Source organism: Ovis aries, chromosome 22 (assembly GCF_016772045.2).
Source record: "Ovis aries strain OAR_USU_Benz2616 breed Rambouillet chromosome 22, ARS-UI_Ramb_v3.0, whole genome shotgun sequence".
NCBI classification, from domain to species: domain Eukaryota; kingdom Metazoa; phylum Chordata; class Mammalia; order Artiodactyla; family Bovidae; genus Ovis; species Ovis aries.
Genome location: NC_056075.1, coordinates 21,346,714 through 21,369,852, shown reverse-complemented (window position 1 = coordinate 21,369,852; position 23,139 = coordinate 21,346,714). Strand labels below are relative to the sequence as shown.

Genomic DNA, 23,139 nt, shown 5'->3' with positions numbered 1-23,139 from the left:
AGGAGAAAAAGAGCCAAGTGGGAATTAATACCGGCAGGAAAGAATGTAGCCAAGAGAGGGCCGGCGGAGGACGGTGCGCAATCCCGCCTGAGCCGCAGGCGAGAGGGAGTTGTCGGAGCGTGCTTGGAAGTGGATGATTCTGGGGTGTTGGGTAGGAGAGGAGCTAAGTCCCTGACATTCTCCCCTCTGCTCCCTACCTCTTTCCTTGTATTTATTTGGAATTGGAGTCTTCCTACATCTTTCCCCGTGTTTTTATTGTGATTTTTTTGGGAGGGGGGAACAGGGAGTTTTTCTTTCCTTTATGTTTTCTATCTTTAGGTATTTGGGGAGCCATACTTCCCCCCCCACCCCGCCTAGTGTTTAAAGTTCAAAGAAAGCCAGCTGAAGGAGGGAAGGGGCTAGGCTGAAGAGGCAGGGGCCCAGAGCCTGCTGCGCTCGGTGACAGGGATGCAGTGGAGAGCGGTGAGGTGCCCGCTAGCAACCACAGAATGCAGACTGCTTGGGTTCATTCGCCTGCCCCACTGCGCCAGGCTGGGGACCCACCGCCTCGCCCAGGACACATGGTACAGGTTGCCTAGGTGGGCTCAAGGTTCACAGGGTACCCTGTGCAGCCAGCCTCAGCCAGATCACGTTCCTCTGACCTTTTAGACCTCCGCTGCCACTCAGGAAAGGGGACAGCAAGGGCGTTTGCTCTCCTGGGCAAGAGGAGGGTGCTGGGTCTCCAACCTGACTCCTGCTGCAGGCGCCCAACCTCGGAGCCGTAGTGGTCGCCGGATGCCAGGCCTGAAGGTGCTGCCTGGTGCCCCATTCTCCCTGACTCACAGCAGTCTAGAAATCCTGCACCCAGAGCCATCAACACGCAGTCGCAGTTACTGAGCAATCCAAGCACAGAGTTCTAGCGGCAGAGTCCAACCTGACCGGACCAACAACCTGCAGCCCTGTCCTGCTAGCCTCTGGAGACTTTCGGAGAAAGCGGGGACACCTGCACCCGGCTTGCTGCTCTCCCGTCCCCTTCTGGGGGGACCGAGAATAGGGGCCGGCTAAACCTCTAGGGAGAGGCCTCTGATCTCCAGGCTGGGGGAGGCCGAAGCCTCTTATCCTACCCCTCACCCATGCTAGGTTCCCTACGTCTAGCCCCACTCCTCACCCCTCCCCTCCCTCCAAAGCCGACCATCAATAATTTAGGCCCCGGGAGAACTCGCGTTACCGGTATGAAAAGGCGGCAGCTGCGGGCAGATTAAAGATGAATAATTCAGCCTCCCCGGGCTCCGGGCCCGGCCCCTCGACCCCAATCTAAGGGGTGGGGAAAGAAAGGGGGTACCGCGGGAGTCCAGGGCTGGGGCCGAGGGCCGGTGCTGAGTCGGGCCTAGACTGCGCCACCGCCGCCGCCGGCGCCGACTCCGGCTGCCGCTGCTGGCCGGCTAGCCCGCGCCGCGGTCTCTCCCTTCCTTCGACCACCTTCGGCTCGCCTTGGGCTTCAAAGTGGTACCCAGTGGGCGGCCAGGACTCGGCAGATCCCACGCGAAATCGGCGAGAGAGGAGAGAAAGAGCAGAGGCAGCAAGGCCAGGAGGCCGGCTGGCTGGGCGAAGACGGTGTGGTACCCGGTTCCACTCCCTCCGAAAAGGAGACAGGATTTCAGGCTCGGCTGGCACAAACCGGCGGCAGCCGGAGGTCTCTGGCTCGGATTTCCTGTGTATGCTTGGAAATTATTTAGGGAAATATACTTTATCCCAGGAGTACTTTTAAAAGCATATATATACATATATATGCTAAATAAATGCTTAGAGAAAAATGCAGCTCTCCCTCCCTCCTGGGCTCTCTTGTCCAAAGCACAGATCCAAGCCAGCTCTAAAAAGTTTCCTTGTGAAAAGTTACAAATCATCCTTGTTTATTAATCTACAGAGAAGTTTTCTATTTAGAATCTATTTACCTTTTGGGGGGAAAAAAGCCTGCAAAAAAAAAAAATCTCTGAATTGTTTCCAAGCTAAAGACATAGGACAAGAATTAGATAAATTCAAATTTAATTTAAATAGTCCTCCTTTCCTATTTTAAATTTATTTTCTCCCCTTCTCTTTTTTACTGTAACATTTTTTTTTTTTTCTGTTTTCTTGCTCTTTCTTAGCCCTGGTTTTGGTTTCTCTTTTCTTTCTCCCCAGCTTTGGTATTTGCCTTCCTTTTGTTCTTCCCACCTCCTTTTCTCCCTCTTTTCTGATCCCCTGGCCAGGTTACTGGTTGGATCATCCTTACCAGGGAGTGGGAGACTGGCAAGGAGCCTCCAGAACTAGAAGCAGAGCAAAGCTTTGGGACTGCTTGGAAGGCTTTTCTATGTGATATCTCGCTGACTTCGATTTCTCCTTGGAACCCCTCTTTGTTTTTAGAGCATCTCCCCAGGAAAGGCAGAGAAAGATGACCACCATGTCTGGCCAATCTCAGACTCCCAACTCCAGGGACACCAGAGGGGAAGTAGGATGGACGGCAAGCAAGAAAAGAAGAGGAAGGAAGTATTTCAAACCAGCCCACATGAAGCCTTGCCTGGGCTGGTAGGGCCAGGAGAAGCTGGGAGCTGAGGGTCAGAAGGGGGCACCCCACCCCCACGCTCTTCTGCCTGATTGTCCTGACACTGAGACTGCCTGTGCGGGGAGTCTTCTCCTGGACAGCCACACTCTAAGTTCGAGAAAGGTACAGATGAGAGGAGGAAGGATGGGGAGCCAAACAGAGAGAAAACAAAGTAAGCATAACACAAAACCCTAAAAACTGCCTGCCCATTAGTCTCCCAGCCCCAGGCAAGAGGGTGGCCAGGGGAACGGTGGCTGGAGCCAGGGTCAGGGGCTGTGGATCCACTATTTAAGAAGAAGCAGGTGGAAGTAAGGAAGAAAGGATGGGCACCCGGGAGGTAGGAAGGCAGGTAGTAGGATAAATATGAGAGACATAAGGCAGAAGGAAGAGAAGGGTCTTTAGATAGACCGAGAAATGGGAGAAAGAGGAAGAACGAAAAGGGGGGACCAGGAGAAGCCAGGGTGGCCTCCAAGATGGGACCTGAGCATAAGAGGCCAGAGCCGCCTCAGGACAGTACAGGACAGGACAGGACAGGAAAGGCTAGGGTGGGACGGGGAGCCCCGTGCTGGGACAGGAGCCGGGCGCCGGTACTCACGGTGCATCGCGGAGAAGGGGTCTGCTTTGCAGTGCATATCCATGGGGAGGCAGAGGAGCGGGAGCAGCGCGGCCGCCGCCGCCGTGTCGCCTCTCAAACTCAACTTCAGGACTTGAGGAGAAAAGGGAGGGACGGGGTGGGGGAGGGAGGGTGAGTGGGCGCCCGTCTGCGACCCGGCGCTCGAGAGCGGGGGGCGCTGCGCTCCCCGCGGGGACTCCTCCCGGGCCGATCGGAGCTCGCAACCGCAGCGGCCGCAACTTCCCACCGTCGGGGCGCGGGGCTGGGCGGTCAGCAGAACGGCCCCGGGGCGGCAGGTCGAACCGGGGGGACCTGGGGGCGCATGGCGCGCGCGGCAGCTGCGGCCAGGGCTGAGGCTGGGCGGGGAGACGGCTCGCTCAGCTCCCCTGGAACCCGGTCATCCAGAGGCGGCAGTCGGGAGTGGGCCAGGAGAAGGGGCGGCCCGAGGGCGCCAGGCGGCGAGCCGGGCCGCTCCAAGTGCCGGTGAGTTGAAGAAGTTGGCAAAGAAGTAGCAATCCTCGGGATGTCCGAGCCGGCGCCTTCGGAAGGGGAGAGCGCGAGCCGGGCCCCCGCCCCCGGAAAAGGCTGGCGCGCGCCGCCGCGGCCGAAGGGCCGGGAGGGAGGGAGGGAGCCGAACAACGCCGGCAGCACTGGACTGGCCCCAGGTGGGTTGCGTTTGCGAGAAGACTCGGCCGCAGACTGGAGCCTGGGCTCCCGGTGTGTCTCTCTCTAAAAGCTGCAAAGCCCCCTCCAGACCCCCTCCCCCTCCCCGAGCTGGGAGATGGATGACTTGTCAGACAAAGGCAATAGATTCCACCACTCTGTGATTCGCCAGCGCCGGAGCCCGGAGCTTCGGCGAGGAGGGCCTCGCGCCTGTCACTCCGGTGCCGGCGAGGGGAGGGCAGGGGAGGGGGAAACGGGAGGGAGGGAGCGAGCAGCGGGCGAAGGAAGAGGGAGGGAGGGGAGTGGGCCAGGGGGAGGGGGAAGGGGAGCCTGGGATTAAAACTACACTGAGAAACGAAACTCGCCGATAAGATAAACGTTAGATAAGGATAAAGAAGGGCCAGTCTAATGAATATTCAGGCAACGACAGAGGACCGCAGAGCGCGCCACGCTCCGAATCCGGCTCGAAGTCCCAACTCACCCAGCCCTGCCATCCACCGGCCAGTGCCCGCATGAGCCACGGAGCCCCCAGCTCGGTCCGCATCCGTAGTCCTGTTCCCCCCGCTACTCTCAGCTGAGTTCCCTTCCGTTCCTCCTGGTTCTTCCTTCCTCTCTCTGGTCCTTCCCTTTCGCCTGTCCCTCCTGAGGTACCTCCCCACCCACACACCCCCAATTCTCATTCCGGGGCAAAGTGTCCGGCAATTTGTCCTCTCCCGTCCCACGCGCGGCTGCGTGCAAGGCTTCCCTCGTCCCCTTGCCTAAAAGGGTCTGGACAGTCCAGAACGCTCGGTGTAGAAGCGAGCTGGAGACCTCCGGCGGGGACCCACCTGCCTCAGTGGGACCCAACGGACGGTGCGAGAACCCGGGGACTTTGCTCCTGGACCCTCAGGTGGCCGGGGAGGGGGCTTGGGGAGACAGTGCAGAAAGACCGGTCGCTGGCGGCAGAGGAGGCGGGAGATCGAGGCTCGCCTCGCTCTCCCCGGCTGGGGAGAAGAGGCTGCGAACGAGGCTGAGCGCCGCCCGCTGCCTGCTCGGCGGATCCAGAGCCAGCGCAGGAGGCGCTGCGCGCTCGACCCGGCCCAGCCGCCGCAGCCCTCGTCCGCACTCGCTCCCTCGCTCGCTCGCTCGCTCAGGTTAGCTCGCGCAAGCACCAGGCAGGAGAAGCCCTTTGTCTCCTAACTGGTTAAGTACAGAATATCCGGGAGATCTTTATGAAATATTTTCCCTCCTCTCATAAATCATCTTGGCACTTCAGCTGATGTTTTAACTCTCTCCCTCCTTCGCTCGCTCCGCACCCCACCCCCCAGCTTCCTGGGTCTGCGAAAGGACGGCTCAGGGAAGCCCGCGATGCGCTCTTGCAGCCGGTACTCGAGGCAATTCTGGCCCCTGCCTGTTGACCCTGGCGCCTGCAGAAGAGCCGCGGACTCGCGCCGCTGTCTCTCTGTCCGGAACCTAGGCTGCAGCTAGGTTGGGGGTCGAAGGCGGCGGCCCCCACTCACCCCCCGCTCCGACTCAGGTAGGAGGAAACTCCTATAGGGCCTCTCGCACGTTGGTTTTCAGAACTCCCTTCATCCTCGGCCCGGTTCGGGCCAGGTTCAGACCGACAGGGTTTCAAGCTCCCCACTCTTTAGGAGGTAGGATCTGCTGGGATCCTGGCATTTCCTCTCCTTCCTGGATCCTCCGGAGCCCAGTTCGTTTAATCCACTTGCGGAGTAACTTCTGGAAGGAAAAGTCCCCTCCCCACCTGCCCCCTCCTTCCCAGCCCTCAGCCCCACATCCCTTGCGCGGCCCAGCTGGCTCCCTCGGGCGGGAGATGAAAGACGCAGGGTCCAGCCCCGAAGGTCAGTCTCTTCCTCTCGAGACCTGCAGATGGCGCTCCTGGGTTTCCTTTGGCCTCACAGCCCCACGAACACGCACTAACTTGGTGTGGGGAGCGAGAAGGGAAAACCGTCCCCGGCAGCCTAAAGGGAATGGCTCTCGGGCCTGGGAGTAAGGGGCTCTCGGGTGATATTAGCTGGTACAGCCTCGGGCTTCTTTCAGGGAGGTAATTAAGTCACAATTGAGATGAGGGGGGCCCCCCCTGCATGGAGGAAGGGTCTTCTTTACTGAGAAGGAGCTCAATACTAAAGGAGCCCTTTGCCCCAGGTCTCCTTATGTTGGTCTAGGAAGTTGTCTTAGGGAGTCTGAACTCTTGGAAAAACTAGACAGTGGACAGCACCCCTGTCTGCACAGAGACTCAGATTTTTCTAGAATCAGCCAGACATATCCTTAGGTTACACAGACTATGAAGAAGCCTGGGTGCAGACAACAGGTTTTTTTTACATACCAACGAAGAGGGATTTTCTTCTCTTGTAAAGAAGGAGACGGTACACAAAGTGTGCTGGAAGTTGCGCTCACACACCTCTACTTGACATGACCCCTGAGAAGTGAAGACCCTTCCCTGACAGTCCAGTTCCCAGGTAGTCCCTGGGACTCCAGAACCCCACCACCCTGCTCCTGAGACACTTTTCCCTGTACCACGCCAGCTGGACATCCACCCTCCCACCAAGCCAGCCCCTGGCACCTTCCTTTTTGGCTCCAGCCCATTCAAGGACCTAGAAAATCAAAGAGCAATATTCCATGATGATTAGAAACCCTTTTAGTCAAGCCCCGGCCTTCTCCCAGGGCTCCAGGCTGAAGGGCTGGCACAGATTTCTCTCCAGAGGCGCTGGTCTCTCCCTCTGATGTTCTCTTTCCTGTTCTTCCCTTTCTTCTTCTATAGTCAGTAGAGGAGGGGGGAAAAAAAAAAAGCCAGAAAGGAAAAAAAGGAAAGAAGAGGAAAAGAAAGAGAAAGAAAACAACCCAACCCCAAACACAACCCGGGCTCCGACCTGTCAGGGTTGGTTGCTTTTCCCGTCTGCCTCTAAATGAACCTTTTCTCTCTGGTGTTTTCAAAGCGGCCCTTCCACCCCCCAACCTAGGGGCATTTACACTTCAAACAAGGCGCCCGCCTCCCTGCGGAAATTTAAAGGCAAATAAACTTTTGGGGAGTTGCTCTGATACCCATCTCGGGATTTGCTTCATTAGCCGCCTCTGTGCATCTGATCTGCCCAATAAATCTTCCGTGTGGATCTCCGCTCCTTCACCTTCTCCGCTCCCTTCCCTGCCAGGCTCACCCGGCGCCTAGCGCCCCCGCCTCTGCCTCCTTCCTCACTGATGAGCACTGGCCGCCTGACTCTCTGGCTGTCTCCTGCTTGCTCTGCCGGGTGTAGGTGTCCGAGGCTAAGGTCTCCACTGAGCTTCTCTCTCCTCCCCCACAGCATACACACGCAAAGACGCCCCAAGCCAAGAGCAACTAGCACCCAGAGCTCCCAGATGCATTTCTGGGCAGACTGTGCTTGAACTCAAGTGGTCAAAACCCTGTCTGCAACCCCTAATTGCATGCTCTCCCTGCACAATCCTTCAGCTCCTTTTCACGTTTCCCATGTAATTTCTTGGACTGAATTCCCTAGTCTGCCCCAGTGCTTTCTGCCCTGGCGAAGAAAGGCTGAGGCTTGGCTGCCTACCCAATGCAGGCAGGGCCCTGACCCAGGGCCTGGATGCCTGACCTGGAGCAGTTGGGGAAGGTGGCTTGCCTCTGAGGGGAGGGCTTGGTGGGGGCCCAGGGAGCATCTCAGTCATGCCCCTCCTGGACACGTCGGCCAGCCTTCCTCCTTCCGCTCCTTCCACCTCCCGGGGAGCGGCAAGGGGAGCCAGGGCTGGGGCTCTGAGTGAGGGGATTAGAAATTCCGAAATTAAATGTATCTCCCTAGGAAATGCTCCCCACGGTGCGGACCAAATTAAATGCATTAAAGTTCAAGGCGGGGAAAGCTGTTTAGTACCAAGGGGGAAAAAAAAAAAAAAAACACAACTAGTCCAAAGGGAAGAAAAGCGAAAACAGAGGAGGGAAGAGAGGAGGGTGGAGCAGAGCATCAGCTCCACAGCCAAGCTCCTTTTCAGAATTATTCTTAGTTTTGGAAGTCACCACCACCAGAAAAAAAAAAAAAAAACAACAAGAAAAGAGAAAAAAGTTCGACTGACAATCTAAGTCTTGGACAGCCAAGGCCCACTGGCCCCCAGGGTCCCGGGGTGCCCCTAGGGCGCATCCTCTCTGGGACCAGGTCCCAAGCGGCCGCTTCATGCACTGGGGCCCCACTTCAGCTCGCCCTGACCAGCTCCGGCCCGACCCTTTCTCCTCCTCCTCCCGCTTCTCTCCCCGCCCCTCCCCCTTCCTAGCCCTCTGGTCACGTTGGAGGATGGTGTTTTTTTTTTTTTTGGAAGAGCTTCTGGTACAATATGGAGCACCATGGGCTGCAATTTCACACTCCACGGCACATTCCCCCTAAAGCTACTTTCTTTTTTTTCATCTAAGACCCCCTAATTTCTGCTTCCTCGCTCCCTCCCTTGCTCCCTCCCACCCTCCTGCGCTCACTCTTCTTTCCCCGCTTTTGTTCCCAATATTTGGGCTCCCTGCGTGAAGCCCGGGGGGCCTGACTCCCGGCTGGCCCCGCCCGCTCTGTCTGTTGGTCCTGAGGAGGCCGAGCGCACGTGCTGCGCCTTTATCCTCCCCGGCCCCTCCTCCTTTAACCCGGCTTTTCCTCACAAGAGGTCCTAGCGACCTGCCGGCCCTTCACAGTCCCTTTGACGAGAAACGACAATGCAAGCCACTTGGCCACCAAAGCGGCCTCTTAGCGGCACGGGCCTGCCAGGTGGCTGCCGCCAGTGGGCCACCAGACTGGGGAGCAGGGAAAAAAAAACAAAACAAAACAAAACAAAAACTGTCAAGCCAGGAGAAACTGGGCCAGCAAGGCTATAGGGTAGGAGGTAAGGTAATGAATTCTCTGTCCAACAGAGAACAAGCTGGAAGGCGGTGAGGGGGGCACAAGAGGCCCAGTGAGGCTCTAGTGCTCCAGGACACAGCCTGCCCTCCCCCTCTGCTTCTAGACCTCTGCACAGCTAAAGGGCCACTCACCCAGGGAAGGAGCAATAGCTTCCACGTGCACAGTCCCTTTGCCTCTTTGAGCCTCAGTTTTCTTGCCTGTAAAATAGGGATAATTCCACCTGTCTTGCTTCTCCATGGAGCTAGCCAATAGGAAAGCATTTTAGAAACCAAATATGCCTACAGTAGACTTTCTGAACACTTAACCTTTCACAAAGAGGGAAGAGAGGGATCTAGGCACTCAGGGCAGGGGGTGATGTTTCTCATCCAACGTCTACCCTATAAAGGTAAAGAGGACTCCTCACTGCTTTCCTTTCTGTGTTCCTCCCTTTCGGATGTTTTTCTTTCTGTTGTCGCAATGCACCCTTGTCCATGTTCATCACTCTACTTTTTTTTCCCTGCCTTTCTTCCATTCCCACTTCTTCCTGCGCCCCTCTCCCCACTGCAACTGCTAGAGGATCAGTTAAATACCACGCCCTGGCCAACAGCCCAGGTTAAGTGTGGCCTCAGGCGTGGTCCCCTTTGGGCAAAATGGTTGGGAGGAAGTGGCTTGCTGGTGGAGATGGGTAAGGAAATCCCATCCAGTTCGGTTCCAAACAAAGAAAGTTGTTCCTCCCAGGACCTGCAGTCAACCTGCCAAAGCCAGAGCGGAGATAAGCTGGCGGGGAGAGGCCTGACCAAGGGGAGGAGTGGAAGAAGGGAGAGAGGAGGAAAAGAAAGGGATGTGAAAGGTGCTGAGGGACCAGAGAAGGCACGTGTCTCTGGAAGGGCCGAGGAGGCTGGCTGGGGTCAAGCCGGGGTGCCCACCTGGCCATCTGCCCTCCTCACTTCCTCCCCCAGGGTGAGAGAGTCCCAGTGAGGCTGAGGGTCTGTGGCGAGTAATGATTAACCCTCTTCTCAGCCAGGCCCTGAGCCCTGAGCCTGACCCGGCTGGTGAAGGGCGATTGTGCCGGCGGACCTCGGACGTCCCCAGCGACACCTTCCAAGCCACCGCCAAGAAGGGGGCTGCGGAGGAAGGGGACAGAAGGTAGCATGCGGGAAGCCAAAAGGCAACGGAGTATAGGGCAGGGGGAACGCAACTTCAGATGCTGGGCAGACCAGGGAAGTGAAATAGCCACCGCCAACGTACAAGGAAAGGAAGGGGCCAAACGCGGGTGAGGGCGCGCGGCTCCGAGGCGCTTGAGGAATAGTTGAAGAGGGGCGGGCTGAGTTTTCCCCGACTTGCAGCAAGCACCAAATCTACTCTCCCGGATCCGTCCGCGGCGCTCCCGCCCTCCCTGCCTCCTCTCCCAGCAGCTGTGCGGACGTGAGGAGCAGGCGGAGAACGCGCCAGAGCCGAGAGCGGGTAAGGAAGGCAGGGGGAGCCCCGCCAGACAAACAGGGAAGCCAGGGGCAGGGCCGCCCAGGCAGGGGCCAGGCTGCCCGGCGCCGCTAAGTGGCCGGAGACAAAGGACCGGAGCGGAGGGGAGAGGGTACCTCGGTGGAGAGAGAAGGGCTGATGAGACTGGGAGAGTACCAAGGAAAAGGGGTCTCTCTGGGGACTGGCCGAGGGTCGTCTGCCCCTCCCGCCTCTGCCCACCCCAGCCTGGAAGTGGGTCGTCCCGGGGTTCACTATCGCTTGGATTCCAAGCCGGAGGGCCTGTGGCCTGGAATCGGGCAGCGAGGTGTTGCTGTGTCTGTGGGGTCGTGTGTTTGTGTGTGTGTGTGCGCGCGTGTGCGCGCGCGCGCCAAGGTTTAGGGAAGGGGGAGGGGTGGAGAGGGGAGGGCCTTCGCCTTTGGGTCAGACCCCTATCCCTAGCTGCCGCAAGCCTCTGCCCTCTATCCTGTGCGATCCAGAGCGGTCCATCCACCGAACTTGAAACAAAAGGGCTTAACCAAATCCCTCTGGAGTAGGGGCACGGAGTCTTTCTAGAGAAGTGCTTTGGTCTGAGACTTTAAGGGTTACCTGCATCCAGGATTGTTTCTTAACTTTCTGCAACTGTTCCTGGGAGGAGGGGCGGGGAGGTTGGGGGAGATGCAAAGTAAATATCGGACAGAAAAACAGCCCAGGTCTCAGTAGGTCACTCCGGCTATCTCCGAACAGGCTGGTCGGGAAGTCTAAGACCTGCGGATAACGAAGGTAGAGAAGAAACTGATGGAGAGAGGAAGCCTCTTTCAATTTCTAAATCTATGGAGAATTTCTGATGTGTCTCCTTGAGGGCTGAACGCCTCTCGGTGAAGGGATCCTGTGAGTGTGTGAGTGTTGTGAGGGTGTGAAAGATCTGTGAGGCAGGTGGAGTAAGTGTCTAGGCAAACAGCTGTGTCCCAGGCGGGGCTGAGATAGGCGCTCAGGACCCATACCCAGCACCTCCCCCTCCCCTCTCTGCCCTCAGCCGAGGCTGCACCGAGGCCAAGGCCTCCGCAGCCTCTTCCAGCGGGGCCGCCAATCAATCCTGCAGGTCAACACAGCAATTAATAACGGGGTGAGGAGGCCTGGCAAAAGAGGGTGGGAGGCATCAGGCTGTGTCTCCCCCAGGCCCCGAGGGCCCGGCTGCAGGAGTAGGGAGTAGGAGGGGTCTGGAGGGGGGCATAAAGACACCTGAGAAATCAGCGTGGGCCCAGAGCCACAGGAGGGAGAGAGAGGACCAGCGACAGGGAGGCAGAGAACTTGCTGGGTCAGGCCAGTGGAGTAAAAGGAAGGTCGTTAAATAAAGGACTTATTTTTATGGTTCTGAGAGTAGAGGCATCGATGGCCAAAAACCGCAATTGACCTGATAGCCGATCCTTTCCAGTTACCCCTTCTCTGGCTTTATCCTGGTGGTCTTCGCTGTTTCCGGACAGGCTCAGCGATACTAAATATAACCCGCATCCTTCGCAAACCCGCCTGCGCCGGTTGCGCCAGGGCGTCCGCCGGGCACGCTCTCTCCTGCGCGTCATTTTGAACCAGCCGTATGGGTCTAAGAGGGGACCCGGGGCCCTCTAGGGCACGCAGAGTCCTGGTTTGTTCTGTGCCTCGGCCAGAGGTGTTCAAAAATGAGGGGAGGGCCGAGGGACCGGAGGAAGGCAGTGAAAAAAGAGTGAAGGCGCCTTGGAAGGGAAACATTTCCTTGCTCAGACCCAGCCTTGCCTCCTGCCCTGTTCCGCAGCTCCTCCCTACCCTTCCCCAAGGCCTGGCTGGGCTGGCGGGAATGTGATCCCCGCGTCGGCCAAAGCGGGGAAAGGAGGGAAGGGAAAATTGGAGTGCTGTGCGCAGCTGGTCTTCCTGGCCGCTGGGCCGACCGCGCCGGGAGAGCGGATCGTCGGGCACATGCCGGTAGGCGCAGGCGGCCCTGGGTAAGCGCCCTCGCCTCTTGTGAAGTATCCCCAACGCCAGGAAGCTTGAGGTGAGGGCCCGGAGAGGTGCCCAAGGATGCCCCCACCGCTCTGCCTTCTTCCCGAGGCGCTGGGGATTGGGTCGGGCTGTGTCTTCCGGGAGACTTGCAGGGACTGGGAGCCAGGTCCACACACCCCAGGCCTGCGAGGCAGTGAGAGCCTCCTTCCACGAGGGAAAATGGCAAAGTGGGAGTGTCGTGAGCCTGAGCAGACAGGACCGGGAAGGAAGGAGGGGTGGGGGCAGGAGGCAGTAGGAGGCAAAATAAATAGATTCAGACAGAGGGAGAGAGAAGCTCTGTGCAGGAGGGGAAGAAAGGGGGAGAGAGGTTCCCAGGAAGGCCCAGCCATTAGGTCTGTCCTTGGGCTGCATATTTATACGGTCGAGGGGGTGCACAGATGGGCTCTCAATTGAATTCCATCTTCAACACCATCAGAGATTGATTTTGTACTCGCTTTTAATTTTGCCATAATTAATTAGATCATTACAACTGTTTGCTATTGATCTCCCTACTTAAACCTCTGGTGCGGAGGGGTGGCCCAGATCCCTAAAAGCCCAAGAGGCCCCAGTTGACACTCTTGGGGGCCCAAGTTCCCCCAGTGAGGACAAGGCCTCCGAGAGGGAATGGAGGTAGCTGAGGGACTAGGCCAAGAAGCTACAGGAAGGGCAGTGCTGAGGGTGGATAAGCAATTGAAAGAACTAGAGCCTGAGCTGGTAGATGTGGGGAGGAGGGAGAGGAAGAAGGTGATTTGGAGAAGGAGAGGAGTGAGGCAAAAAGGTCTGGAGTTAGTCCTTGACCTCTGTGGTATTATTTGAAAAACTCTTGGAAACCTGATCCAACCCTCTCCCTCCTTGACAATCTGAAACTAAACTTGGGTCCCTGGCTTCCCATCCCTGTGCTACATCGGGAAAACTAGTGGGCAGACAGAGTGGAGGTGGCCGGCCTGGGGGAGGGAAAAGAGAGAGGAACAGCCTTCCACTGCCTTAGCCCGTTGGGTATGCAGCTTCGGATTCTCCTCCCTACTCAGGTCCCCCGGGGCCTGACATCCCTCTTCTTGTCCCAGGCCTCCCTGGAGTTTTTTATTTTGGGAGCAACCTTCTCTCCACACATATTATCTACACCAGTGCTTACACCTCATACTCAAATACACAAGACCCTCACACATGTGCACAGAGACTTGTGCACACAGCCTGTCCTCACCCACTAGCACACATGCACCCACACTCCATCCCCACTAGAAACTAAGGCCTTCCCAGTGCTCCCAACTTGGGGGAAGTCGGGTAAAATATTTCTACACTGAAGGAAAGCAAAGCAGAAAGATCAAGTCGTAAAGGCACAGCAAGAGAGCCAAGGCCAGATTCTGCAAAGAGACCAAGAGAAGTTGTAAAACTCACGTTTTCTGGGTGGAAAGTTTTTCGTCGGTTTAGAGGACACTGGGACGGAAGGCGGGAGGCCTCAGCGGTGGGAAAGAGGCCCCAGGGCTCCAGTCCCCAGCCATGCCGCCGGGCAAGCACCAGAAATAGAAGTGGAGTCCCTCAGTTGGCCGCCCCCGTGCGTTTCAGTCACCCCCTTGCCTGTGGCGCCTCAGGGTCCTCCTCGCTCTTACCTGCCCGGCCCGCGCGCTGTTCCATGCTCTGCTCCCCGCCGCTGCCGTCTGGGCCTGGGTCTCGCTTCTCGGCTTCTCTGCGGCCCGACAGCGCGTCTCGCCTTTGCCGCCGCCGCCCTGAAATCTGGGCGCAGTCACCCAAGACCGAGCGGCTCAGATAACCTGGGCTGCTCGCCGCCTCGGTTATGCGTTCCGCTCGCGCCCGCGCTCACCCAGCCGGCCGCGCCGAGGCACAGCCACGCGCCCGGGAGCCCCAGCCTCTCCGTCCCGCGCACACGCGCGCACACGCACCCCGGCCCCGAGCCCGCCGCAGGCAAGCCGCCGCCGCGCTGCCGCAGGCACCCAGAGACCGAATCCCCAGCCTAGACGCCGGCACACCCTCTCACCCCACCCCCCTCTTCTTCGCTGTCACTCGCTCCCGTCAGTCGCCAGCCTTACACGCAGGGGCGTCTTCACTCTCATGCGTTCCCCAACTTTGTGCGTTCCCTTTCTCCACGACGCTCAGCGCTCGCCCCCTGCCACTTTCTCCACTAGCACTTACTCCGCCGCCTGCCACACACGGCTTAGTCTTAATACATGTTTCCAAGATTCCTACACACGCACCCCAACTTTCTTGGGCGACATAATCACTCCTTGTCGCCAATACATTGTGAAACTGCTCGCTAAATCCCTTACAAGCCTCTCCTGCTCCAAATTTTCTTTCCATTCTTCATTAAAAAAAAAAAAATCAGAATACAAGGGGAAAGTTCTGGCTTCCCTGCCTTCAGGAGATGAGGCAGGCTCAGAAGAAAGGGAGAAAGCCCAGAACCCTCCACGGCTCTGGCTGTGCTCAGAGGCCCACCCGTCTGAACCACCCCCTTCCGCATTATTCTGGTCTTCTCACTCCAAGTTTCTTGGACCCTCAGATTCACACCCCTCCAAGCACACTCAAGCTTTCCATCCCTGATCAAAGGCTCACTTGAGCTTTGTCCCACCTCAGGCCCTCCCAACCTGGAATTTACACCTCTCACACCTTGGTCACAAGTTCTCCCTCAAACTTCTACACCACTTTGTCCACACACACCCTCTTAAACTCCTTACACACTCACACACTTCTCAAGCACCACTACTCCCACTTCTACTCCCCAGGTCCCCTTTTCTCATCTGCCCCCATTTCACACTCCCACTCACTTGCTCTGGGCCTCCCACTCTCACTCTCATTCAGCCTTTGCACACACATGCTGAGTAACACTGAGAAGCAGGCAAGGTAAGTGCTGGGTGAGCCCCAGTGTGCAGGCAGAGGTCTGTAGCTGGTCCTGTCTCCTGCACAAACACCTCCAGGCTCCAGGCAGAAGGCACCAAAGCAAGGACTGAGGCCCACGTCTGAAAGGCCTACTGGGACCACTTAGCAATGGATGCTCTTTAGCAAGAGTCCCAGATACTTCAGCTGAAGTTCCTTCAAAAAGATTGTGCAACTCAGGACTGAGGAGGCACAGGCACCCAGAGGCCAAACCCATATAATGGCTCCCCAACTTAAAAAGAAAATTTTTTTTTGTCATGCACAGGTTTGAGATCTTATTTCCCTGCCCAGGGGTTGAATTAGGGCCCTTGACAATGAAAGCTTGGAGTCCTAACCACTGCACCACCAGGAAATTCCCTTCCCCAACTTAAATTTTAAAAAAATCATCCTCCAGGACCATGAATCTCTACTGTTTCAGGCAAATCATGACCGAGTTACCATCTTACCACAAATGTGTGATTTAAAACATCAGACTTTGCTGGGGTTTCTTTTCTTAACTTCTTTTTTAAAAAAATCAAACAATGATTTCCCAACATAAGCATATGTTAGAAATAAACTTAAAAGTGAAAAAAAAAAAGGTTTTTGCTTTTTGTTATACACAGAAGACATTCCCAAGGACAAGGATGAGAAAGCAATGTGTATAAATGTAACCCTAGTCTCTCTCCTTTTCCCCCCACCATGCATTCTCATGCTGTTATTCCATTACACACAAGTGAGATGTTCACACACATAGACTCTCTGTCACCCACTCGCATGGGCCATGACCTGCTGAGTCACACCTCCACTGCAAGGCTCTTTGTGCCTTTGTTACCACTTCTAAAATAGTGATTATAATCCTTGCCTTTCTCCCAGATTTCTCTTGAGAAACTTGGGTGAAAGTGATTGATAGAATGTGAAGTGTGACCACAGACATATTCATTGCTCTTATTCCTGCGTTTTCAGAAGCAGGAATTTAGACCCAGCATTACACACACACACACAAGCAGGGAGGCACCCAGTGGGGAATCAGGTGTTTTGAACTGGGGACACTCACACACATAGCTTTAGTGTCCTTGCCTGCTCCTGAGCCAGCTTGTCACAGTTACCTGAACACAGGGCCCAAGGTTGGGGCAGTGCCAGGACTGGGGCCTAGGCCCAGGGGAAGGCAGCTGAAGCCATTGTGTTAAGCAGCCTGTCGCATACCAGGGGGACCAAGAGGAGGAAGGAGTTTTCTTAGCTCTCGCTCTGATACTTTTGGAGCCTTGGGAACTCTGGAGACCTGCAAAGTGATGCCAGTCAAAGGGCAGGCCCTGTACCTTAGCCTCCCTCCAGCCTTCTCTTTGTCTCCCAGGCCTCACCCCTGTCCCACAGTCTCTCAGGGCCCTCCTGCTCACTGCCCACCCCATTGATTGAAAGTCTCTCTCAGGTTCTCCAAGGAGTCCCAGGAAAAATGATCCGCCAGCCTATTGATTCTTCATTAGAATTACATTTTCACGTGTGCTAAACTGGTTTTAAAAGCTTCTTCTGTTGTTATTGTCTTGTTAGACCCTGCGGTCCAGGGCAAACCAAGTTAAAACGTTGTGGCTTCTTAGAGAAAAAAAAAAAATCACCGGGGCCAGGTCTGTGATTACTTGCTTTCCTGCCTTATTGTTGTCATGATGACAGTTGTGATTTGCTTTAAGTATCTTTAGGAAAAGAGCCCTGCAGGAGGCCACTCTTGTCAGACTAGGGCTGGCTAGGGGTGTGAGGGGGTGGATGTGTGTGGAGAGGGCTCTGAAGCCCCTGGAGGAAGGACACAAGAGTAGTTTTTCTTTCTTTGAAAATTAAACTTAGCACTTGAACCTGTATTAATTGCTTCTGGGACAAGAGGAAAGGTGAAAGTTTTAGAAATCACTTTTATTTTCTCTATCTCCTTCCAGATTGAATACAGGAGAAACAGAAAACACAACCTCATTTATTCTAGCTCCCTGCCCTTTCCCCTAAATAACTGGAGAGGGGGTGTCAGTATTTCACAAAGTGCTGAGGGCGAGGTTGCAGACTTCTGCTTTGTCGTGGGGCAGAGGCCCAGTCACAAGGATGCTTTTAATCATTACACTTTGTGCTGGGGGAGGAATGAATCCAAATGAGGGTAGAGAAGAGGGAAGAAAGAGGTAGGGACTCCCACAGAGAAGGGAGGTTGGGGGACAAGACTATCAGAGAGAGACAGACATATCCAACCCAGAGTCAGTCTGATGGACTATTCCTTGCAGAGAAGCAGAGGATAAAGAATAATGCAAGGGGGGAAGAAAGAAAGAAGAAAGAAGGGGAAAAAGAGGGACTGAGAAAAGGAAATGTATAGAGGAAGGGAAAGAAAGCGAGAAAGGTAGGCAGAGGAGCAAGCCCCGGGGAGCTGGCAGCCCCTCCAGCCCCGCCTTCTTCCTGGACTGGCAGCCAGAGGCTGTACTGGGGTGTGGGCACAGGGCGGCTGCAGAGCCCAGGCAGGAGAGCCGAATGTCTCCGTGATGTGTTTATCCCCTAATCAGTTCATTAGTTATAAACAACATGACATTAGAAGTTAGGAGGCAGTTGATATTAATTTTTATTTAACTAGTTGATGTTTAATCCGTCACGCCAGGCTGGGTAGCAGCGAGAAAGATCTTCCTGACACAAAACCAGTTAGAACTTCATAAGGCGCAATCAGTGTCCGGGAGTTGAAACAAACAAGAGAGACAGAGACAAAGAGACAGGGAGAGACAGAGAGACAGAGGCAGCCTCGCCAGAAATGGAGGCTGCTAGGCGGCAGGGGAGAGAGCTAATCCGGCCGGGAGGGCAGGAGAGAAGTAAGCTGGAAAGGCGGAGAATACAGAGATGACTGCTTGGCAAGTGGCTGGCAGTCCAGAACTGAGCCCCAGGCCCAGCATTGCGGGAGGCAATAGTAAGGGGCTCAGCGTCCCCCGGAATGCCCGGTCCCAGGAGCGGCGGGGCCATGAGCTGGGGGCCCTGCCAAGCCGGGCCATGACCACCAGCAGCCTTCCGCCATGCAGTGCTTTGGGTGTCCTGCGGTCTGGAGGGTGGTCAGAGGGTAACGTCCCAGCCAGGCGAGGCCCAGACTTCCCCAAACGGTCCTCTCCGAAGCCCAGAACGCCCTCCTGTCCTACTCCAGGACGAGCGGGCCGGCAAGGAGTAAAGCAGGGAAAGGTGAGGAGCCTGTGCCTCGAGCCAGCGGCTTAAGTCTGACAAAGTTTGTTGCGATCGCAACCCAGAGCAGGATGTGTGTGGGTGTGTGTTGGGGTGCTCGGTGGTGGCAAAGGGGAAGGAAGCAAGCTACCGTCTGGCGAATCTGCAGGCGGGAAAGGGTTTTCCTCCGAAGTTGGCCAACCCCTCCAAGAGCCTCCCCGCGTGCTGGACTCCCAAGTAGAGACCAGGCTGTGTCGGTCGCCGGCTCCTCGGGGGGCCTTGCCCGGTTAAGCTCCCTTCTCAACCCCGCCCCCAAGCACTAGCTGTTCGGCTTTTTCCACCTTCACCCCGGGCACCGGCCGGGCACTGGCTCGGTCACGGCTTGGTGACCCGGCACGGACGGGTAAGGGGGGTGGCTCGGGCTGTAGTTTTCCGCCCTCGCGAGGGACACTATTTGGAGGGGCCGAGGCATCCTCACCCGCACGCAGATTCAAGCCGAGCATCTCACCATTTGCATGTTAATCTGCCTCCACCGAGAAAAGGAAATCGCTGAAATTCCGAAGAAAATTGCCTCTCGCCAGCGGTTAATAGTTAACTCAGACGGGAAAGTTCCCAGGGAAAGGCGAATGCTGGGGCGAGTGGCGCAGGGGAGGCGGCCTGGGAGGGCTGCGGCCCGGCTCCGGCCTCTCCCCTCGCCCGGCGCGCCTCCCCTCCTCGGGGCGGCGCGTCCCCCACCCCGTAATTAGCATCATTTAGTTCACAAAACCCTTCCTGGGAGAAATCTGTTCCCTCGTTCAGCACCTGATTCCTCCGAGTGAGGCGAATAAATCACGCGCCGGCGGCGGCGGCGGCGGGAGAGCCCGACCCGAGCCCGCCAGTCTGGGGTCGCCGGGAAAACGAAAAAGTGAGAAAGAGGCGGCCAAGTCAGGAAAAACGATTTAGGGAGATGGTGCAGCCCTCACGCAGGGAAAGGGAAGGGTCCGGGAGGGGAGATCCAAAGAAAGACAGGGACTCAGAGGCAGAGTCGGGACCAAAATAGAAGAGGGAGGTACAGAAAAGGACGGAGAGAAGAGATGCAAAGACAGAGTGAGAAAGAAAAAGCGAAGGAAAAGAAAGGGAAAGGGGGAGGTTAGGGAAGAAGTCGAAACAAAAGAATAAAGGAAATAAAAGAAATCCAAAAGATCAAATGCTTTTGTTGTTATATTTTAAAAAGAAAAGAAAAAAAAAAAAAAACTCCCCTGCGAGGCTTAGCAGTGGAAGCGCGCCCCGCGGCGGCCAGTGCTCCCTGCCCAAGGGCCGAAGACCCGGGAGCGCAGTTTGTGCCCTGGGCGCTCTAGGCCAGGTCGGCGTAGAACCCGACTCTCGTTTGAAGTTCCAGGGCATGGGACGCACAGGAGTATCTGCCCTTGGAAGCAATGAAGTTTGAGTGTGGGATGTCATCCTGGATAGATGGCCGGGAGGGGATGAGTAAATAAAAGGCTCACGGCTCTTTCTTGGGCGCGCACTGGGCACCAGGAACTTTCTGTCCCAGCGCCAAGGGAGGCAAGGACTGGGAGAGGAGAGGCTTCTGATGCTTAGCTCAGAGCCCAGCTTTCCCGTAGCTAGAACCCCCCCTCCCACTACCACACATACTATTTAGCAGGGTCCACCTGCTCCCCCACCCGCTCCCCCACCCCAACCCCCCTTACAGATTCCTAGCGCCCAGGCGGGCTCGCAGGGGCACAGCTACGAGAAAAAAGTAACGCGTCGAGAACCGCGACCCGCACCAGCGGAGGGCGCATTTCCTGACCCGCCTTCCCGCGGCTAGAGAGGCGCGGCGCAGGTTCAGCTGGCTCTAGGGGCCTGGCACGGCATTGGGCTGCCCAGGCCAGAAGTTGGGGAGGAGAAAAGGGAAAGAAGAGAAAGAAGCGGGGGAGGGGGGCAGGGAACGTGCAGAAGAGAAGCAGAGAGAACTGAAAAGTGGAAATGCGGGCTGGAGGGAAAGGCAGAGCAAGGGTGTTAGGGAGCGCCTCCCCTTCGGTCTGACCCTCGAGGCAGTGCTCCCTCCCAGGCCGCAGTCATTTCGAGCCCCTGTCCTCTGGCCCCTCCTCAGGACTCCAGGCAGGAGACTGAGGCCCGGACAGGCCACTGTGCGCGTGTGAACAGAGGGTGAGGCGAGAGAGGCTTCCCTGCCAGCCGGGCGGACCCTAGGACCACAAGCATTCCCAACATTTCCAACCTCTGGGACTTCCGGGTCAATGTGGTCCCGCCCACTTCGCCCCTCCTGCGGGCTTCTACCCCTCCCTCCTGTCTTGTTCCTCTAGCCTGCTCAGCCGCCGAGCTGACTAGAGGAGTTTGGGGGGGAGGGGCGGGGGTTAAATACTTCCAAGAAGAAAACCGGTAATTCAGTCAATTCCAACTTTTGCACAGGGACAGGAGAAACTGATATCTAGACTAGAACACTTTGGGCTGGGGAGGAGGCCGTGACCAAGCGGACTTAAGCGGGAAAGCACTGGTCAGTCAGTCAGTACGCCATGGGGTTGCTCTGTGATGGACACTGGGTTTATGGTACTGTACCCCAAGTTCGTATGCCTGAGGCACAGTGAGGCCGAACAACACCAAAACGTTGGGAATTCGGAGCAGAAAAAGGTTTATTGCAGGGCCATACAAGGAGAAAGGGTGGCTTATGACCCCGTCAAAACCCTGAACTCTGAAAGGTTTCAGCAAAGCATTTTTAAAGGCAAGGTGAAGAAGGGGCGTGGTTGGTTGTTGCAAACTTTCTGGTGGTAGAATCCTTTGTTCTTGCAGCTGTCCATGTAGGTCAGGTCCCTATAAATCTTCAACAAGGCAAATGTTATTCTTTGTTCTGCAACTTTGTATTTCTGTATGAATGGTAAAGTGTTGTACCTTTAAAGACCAGAGCCTTGAGAATGGGCTATCCTGTATATTTCAGGCTACAGGCAACATTTTTAACTCAAAGCAAAAGCAATAGAATACAAAGATTGAAGTAAAATAAACATCTAGTGTGGAGTCAGAGTTTTCTCTTCCCTGTTATTCAGTTCAGTTCAGTAGCTCAGTCTGATTCATTGCCACCCCATGGCCTGCAGCATGCCAGGCTTCCCTGTCCATCACCAACTTCTGGAGCTTGCTCAAACTCATGTCCTTCGAGTTGGTGATGGCATCCAACCATCTCATCCTCTGTCGTCCCCTTCTCCTCCTGCCTTCAATCTTTCCCAGCATCAGGGTCTTTTCCAATGAGTCAGTGTTTTGCATCAGGTGGCCAAAGTATTGGAGCTACAGCTTCAGCATCAGTCCTTCCAATGAATATTCAGCACTGATTTCCTTTTGGATTGACTGGTTGGATTCTCCTTGCTGTCTAAGGGACTCTCAAGAGTCTTCCCCAACACCACAGTTCAAAAGCATTGATTCTTTGGTGCTCAGCTTTCTTTATAGTTCAACTCTCACATCCATATATGACTATTATATTTAAGTAGATCAGACACTGGCTCTGCTTTTAAGGAGGATATCACCTGGTGACAAAAAGAAACTTTTGCCAAGAAACTCCAGAAAGTGTCACGATATGGACTGGAAGGGTGACTAAAACATGGGAGTGTCAGAGAATGCTTTGTAAATAGATGAGGTCTTGCAAGATGATGAAATGTACACCAAATGCAGGGGATACCTAGCTGAAATATTCCCAGGCAGAAGGAGATCAGGAGCAAAAGCATGGGGAGGGGGCAGCAACCCACCTAGCTGGGAAATTGCAAAGGATTCTGTGAGGCCAATATGGATGTGAGAATTGAGTCAAGGGGAACAAGGTTGGGAGATAGGCAGGGCCTAGATCAAGGAGCACTTTTGCGAAGGAGTTTTGATTTCTCATTTAGGCCATGGAGTGTCATTGGAGGATTTTATACAGGGAAGAGAAAAGATCTGATCTGGAGAGGAAAGACCACTGCAAATGTAGATGGTGGGCTGGAGGTAGAGAAAGCAGCAGAGACTGGGAAAACAGTCTCAGCAGAAGAAGATAAGAGGTCTTGGAACAAAAATGTCTGAGGGAGATAAAGAAGAGAGGGTAGATGTGAGAGAGGAAGGCAGGATGGTCAGGACTCAGGCACAGACTGGATGTGTGTGTATATTGTGGGGTGAGATGATAAATTAAGGTCTGTCTGGGTCTCTGGGTAACTTAAGTCTCAACTCTGATCTCTTGCCTCCCTCTCCCCTCTTGTCCCCTCCTCCTCCACCCATCCCCTTGCAAACCCTTCCCTTTCAGTGGTTATATAAGTGGAAACCCCATGTATCATATCTGGAGGCAACTCTTTTCTCCTCTTCTCATGCACCCTTACCAGGCAGTCCCATGTGCATCACAGAAGAAATTCTCATTAACTCTAAGACAGAGAAAGCAGCACCTAAGAGTGAAAGATGGGGCCAGGATAGACCCCTCCCTTCTTTCAGTTCCAAAGCATACCAGTTTTCTGGTCTTGGGCACATCCCTTGAACTCCTTGTGCCTAAGTGCTCACATCTATAAAGTGAGGACAAGGATATTTGACTTGGGGAATTATTGGGTGGTGTTAAACATGGGGTATAGTAACCACGGACATACAGAAGCCCACCCCATGCCCAGACCTCTCAGCAAACACTGATTGAGCATTGTCTCCTGCACAGGCACAGGGTGTCAGGGAGTATAAAGAGCAGTAATATAAAGATATTTGGGGAAGCTGTTGATCCAGAGGGAAGATCAGGTGCCCGATTGTAACAAAGTTAATAATAAAAACAACATGTCTGAGAGCTTACTGCATGTCAGACATGGTTTGCATACACTAATTCCATTCCTTCTGCCTACTGTTTATTCCTATTTTAAAGATGACGAAACTGAGGCACAGAGAGTTTCAGTAACTTGTCCACAATCACGCAGCGAATAGGTGGCAAAGGTAGGATCTGTGCCCAGATACTGCCTCCATAACCTATGCTCCTAAGCACACGCTATGCCAAGTATTCCTAG

General features: G+C 55.4%; 1 protein-coding gene and 1 long non-coding RNA gene across 13 annotated transcripts in view; one reads left to right on the top strand and one right to left on the bottom strand.

The window, feature by feature from the left end:
* Positions 1-15,112, bottom strand: part of PAX2 (paired box 2) — a 91,303-nt gene extending 76,191 nt beyond the window's left edge. For 3 of the 12 annotated variants that reach the window (XM_042238444.2, XM_027960138.3, XM_042238445.2), the window contains exons 1-3: positions 13,747-13,870; positions 8,824-8,889; positions 3,153-3,263 (exon numbers count right to left, since the gene is read on the bottom strand). In XM_042238444.2, the coding sequence (XP_042094378.2) occupies positions 3,153-3,263; positions 8,824-8,889; positions 13,747-13,771 (202 nt within the window). In that variant the 5' untranslated portion in view covers positions 13,772-13,870. 12 annotated transcript variants of the gene reach the window in all.
* LOC105604251 (uncharacterized) overlaps positions 3,413-23,139 on the top strand; it is a 61,678-nt gene continuing 41,951 nt past the window's right edge. The window contains exon 1 of the long non-coding RNA XR_001023689.5: positions 3,413-10,135. This is a non-coding gene — a long non-coding RNA (uncharacterized LOC105604251). The remainder of the gene's footprint in view (positions 10,136-23,139) is intronic.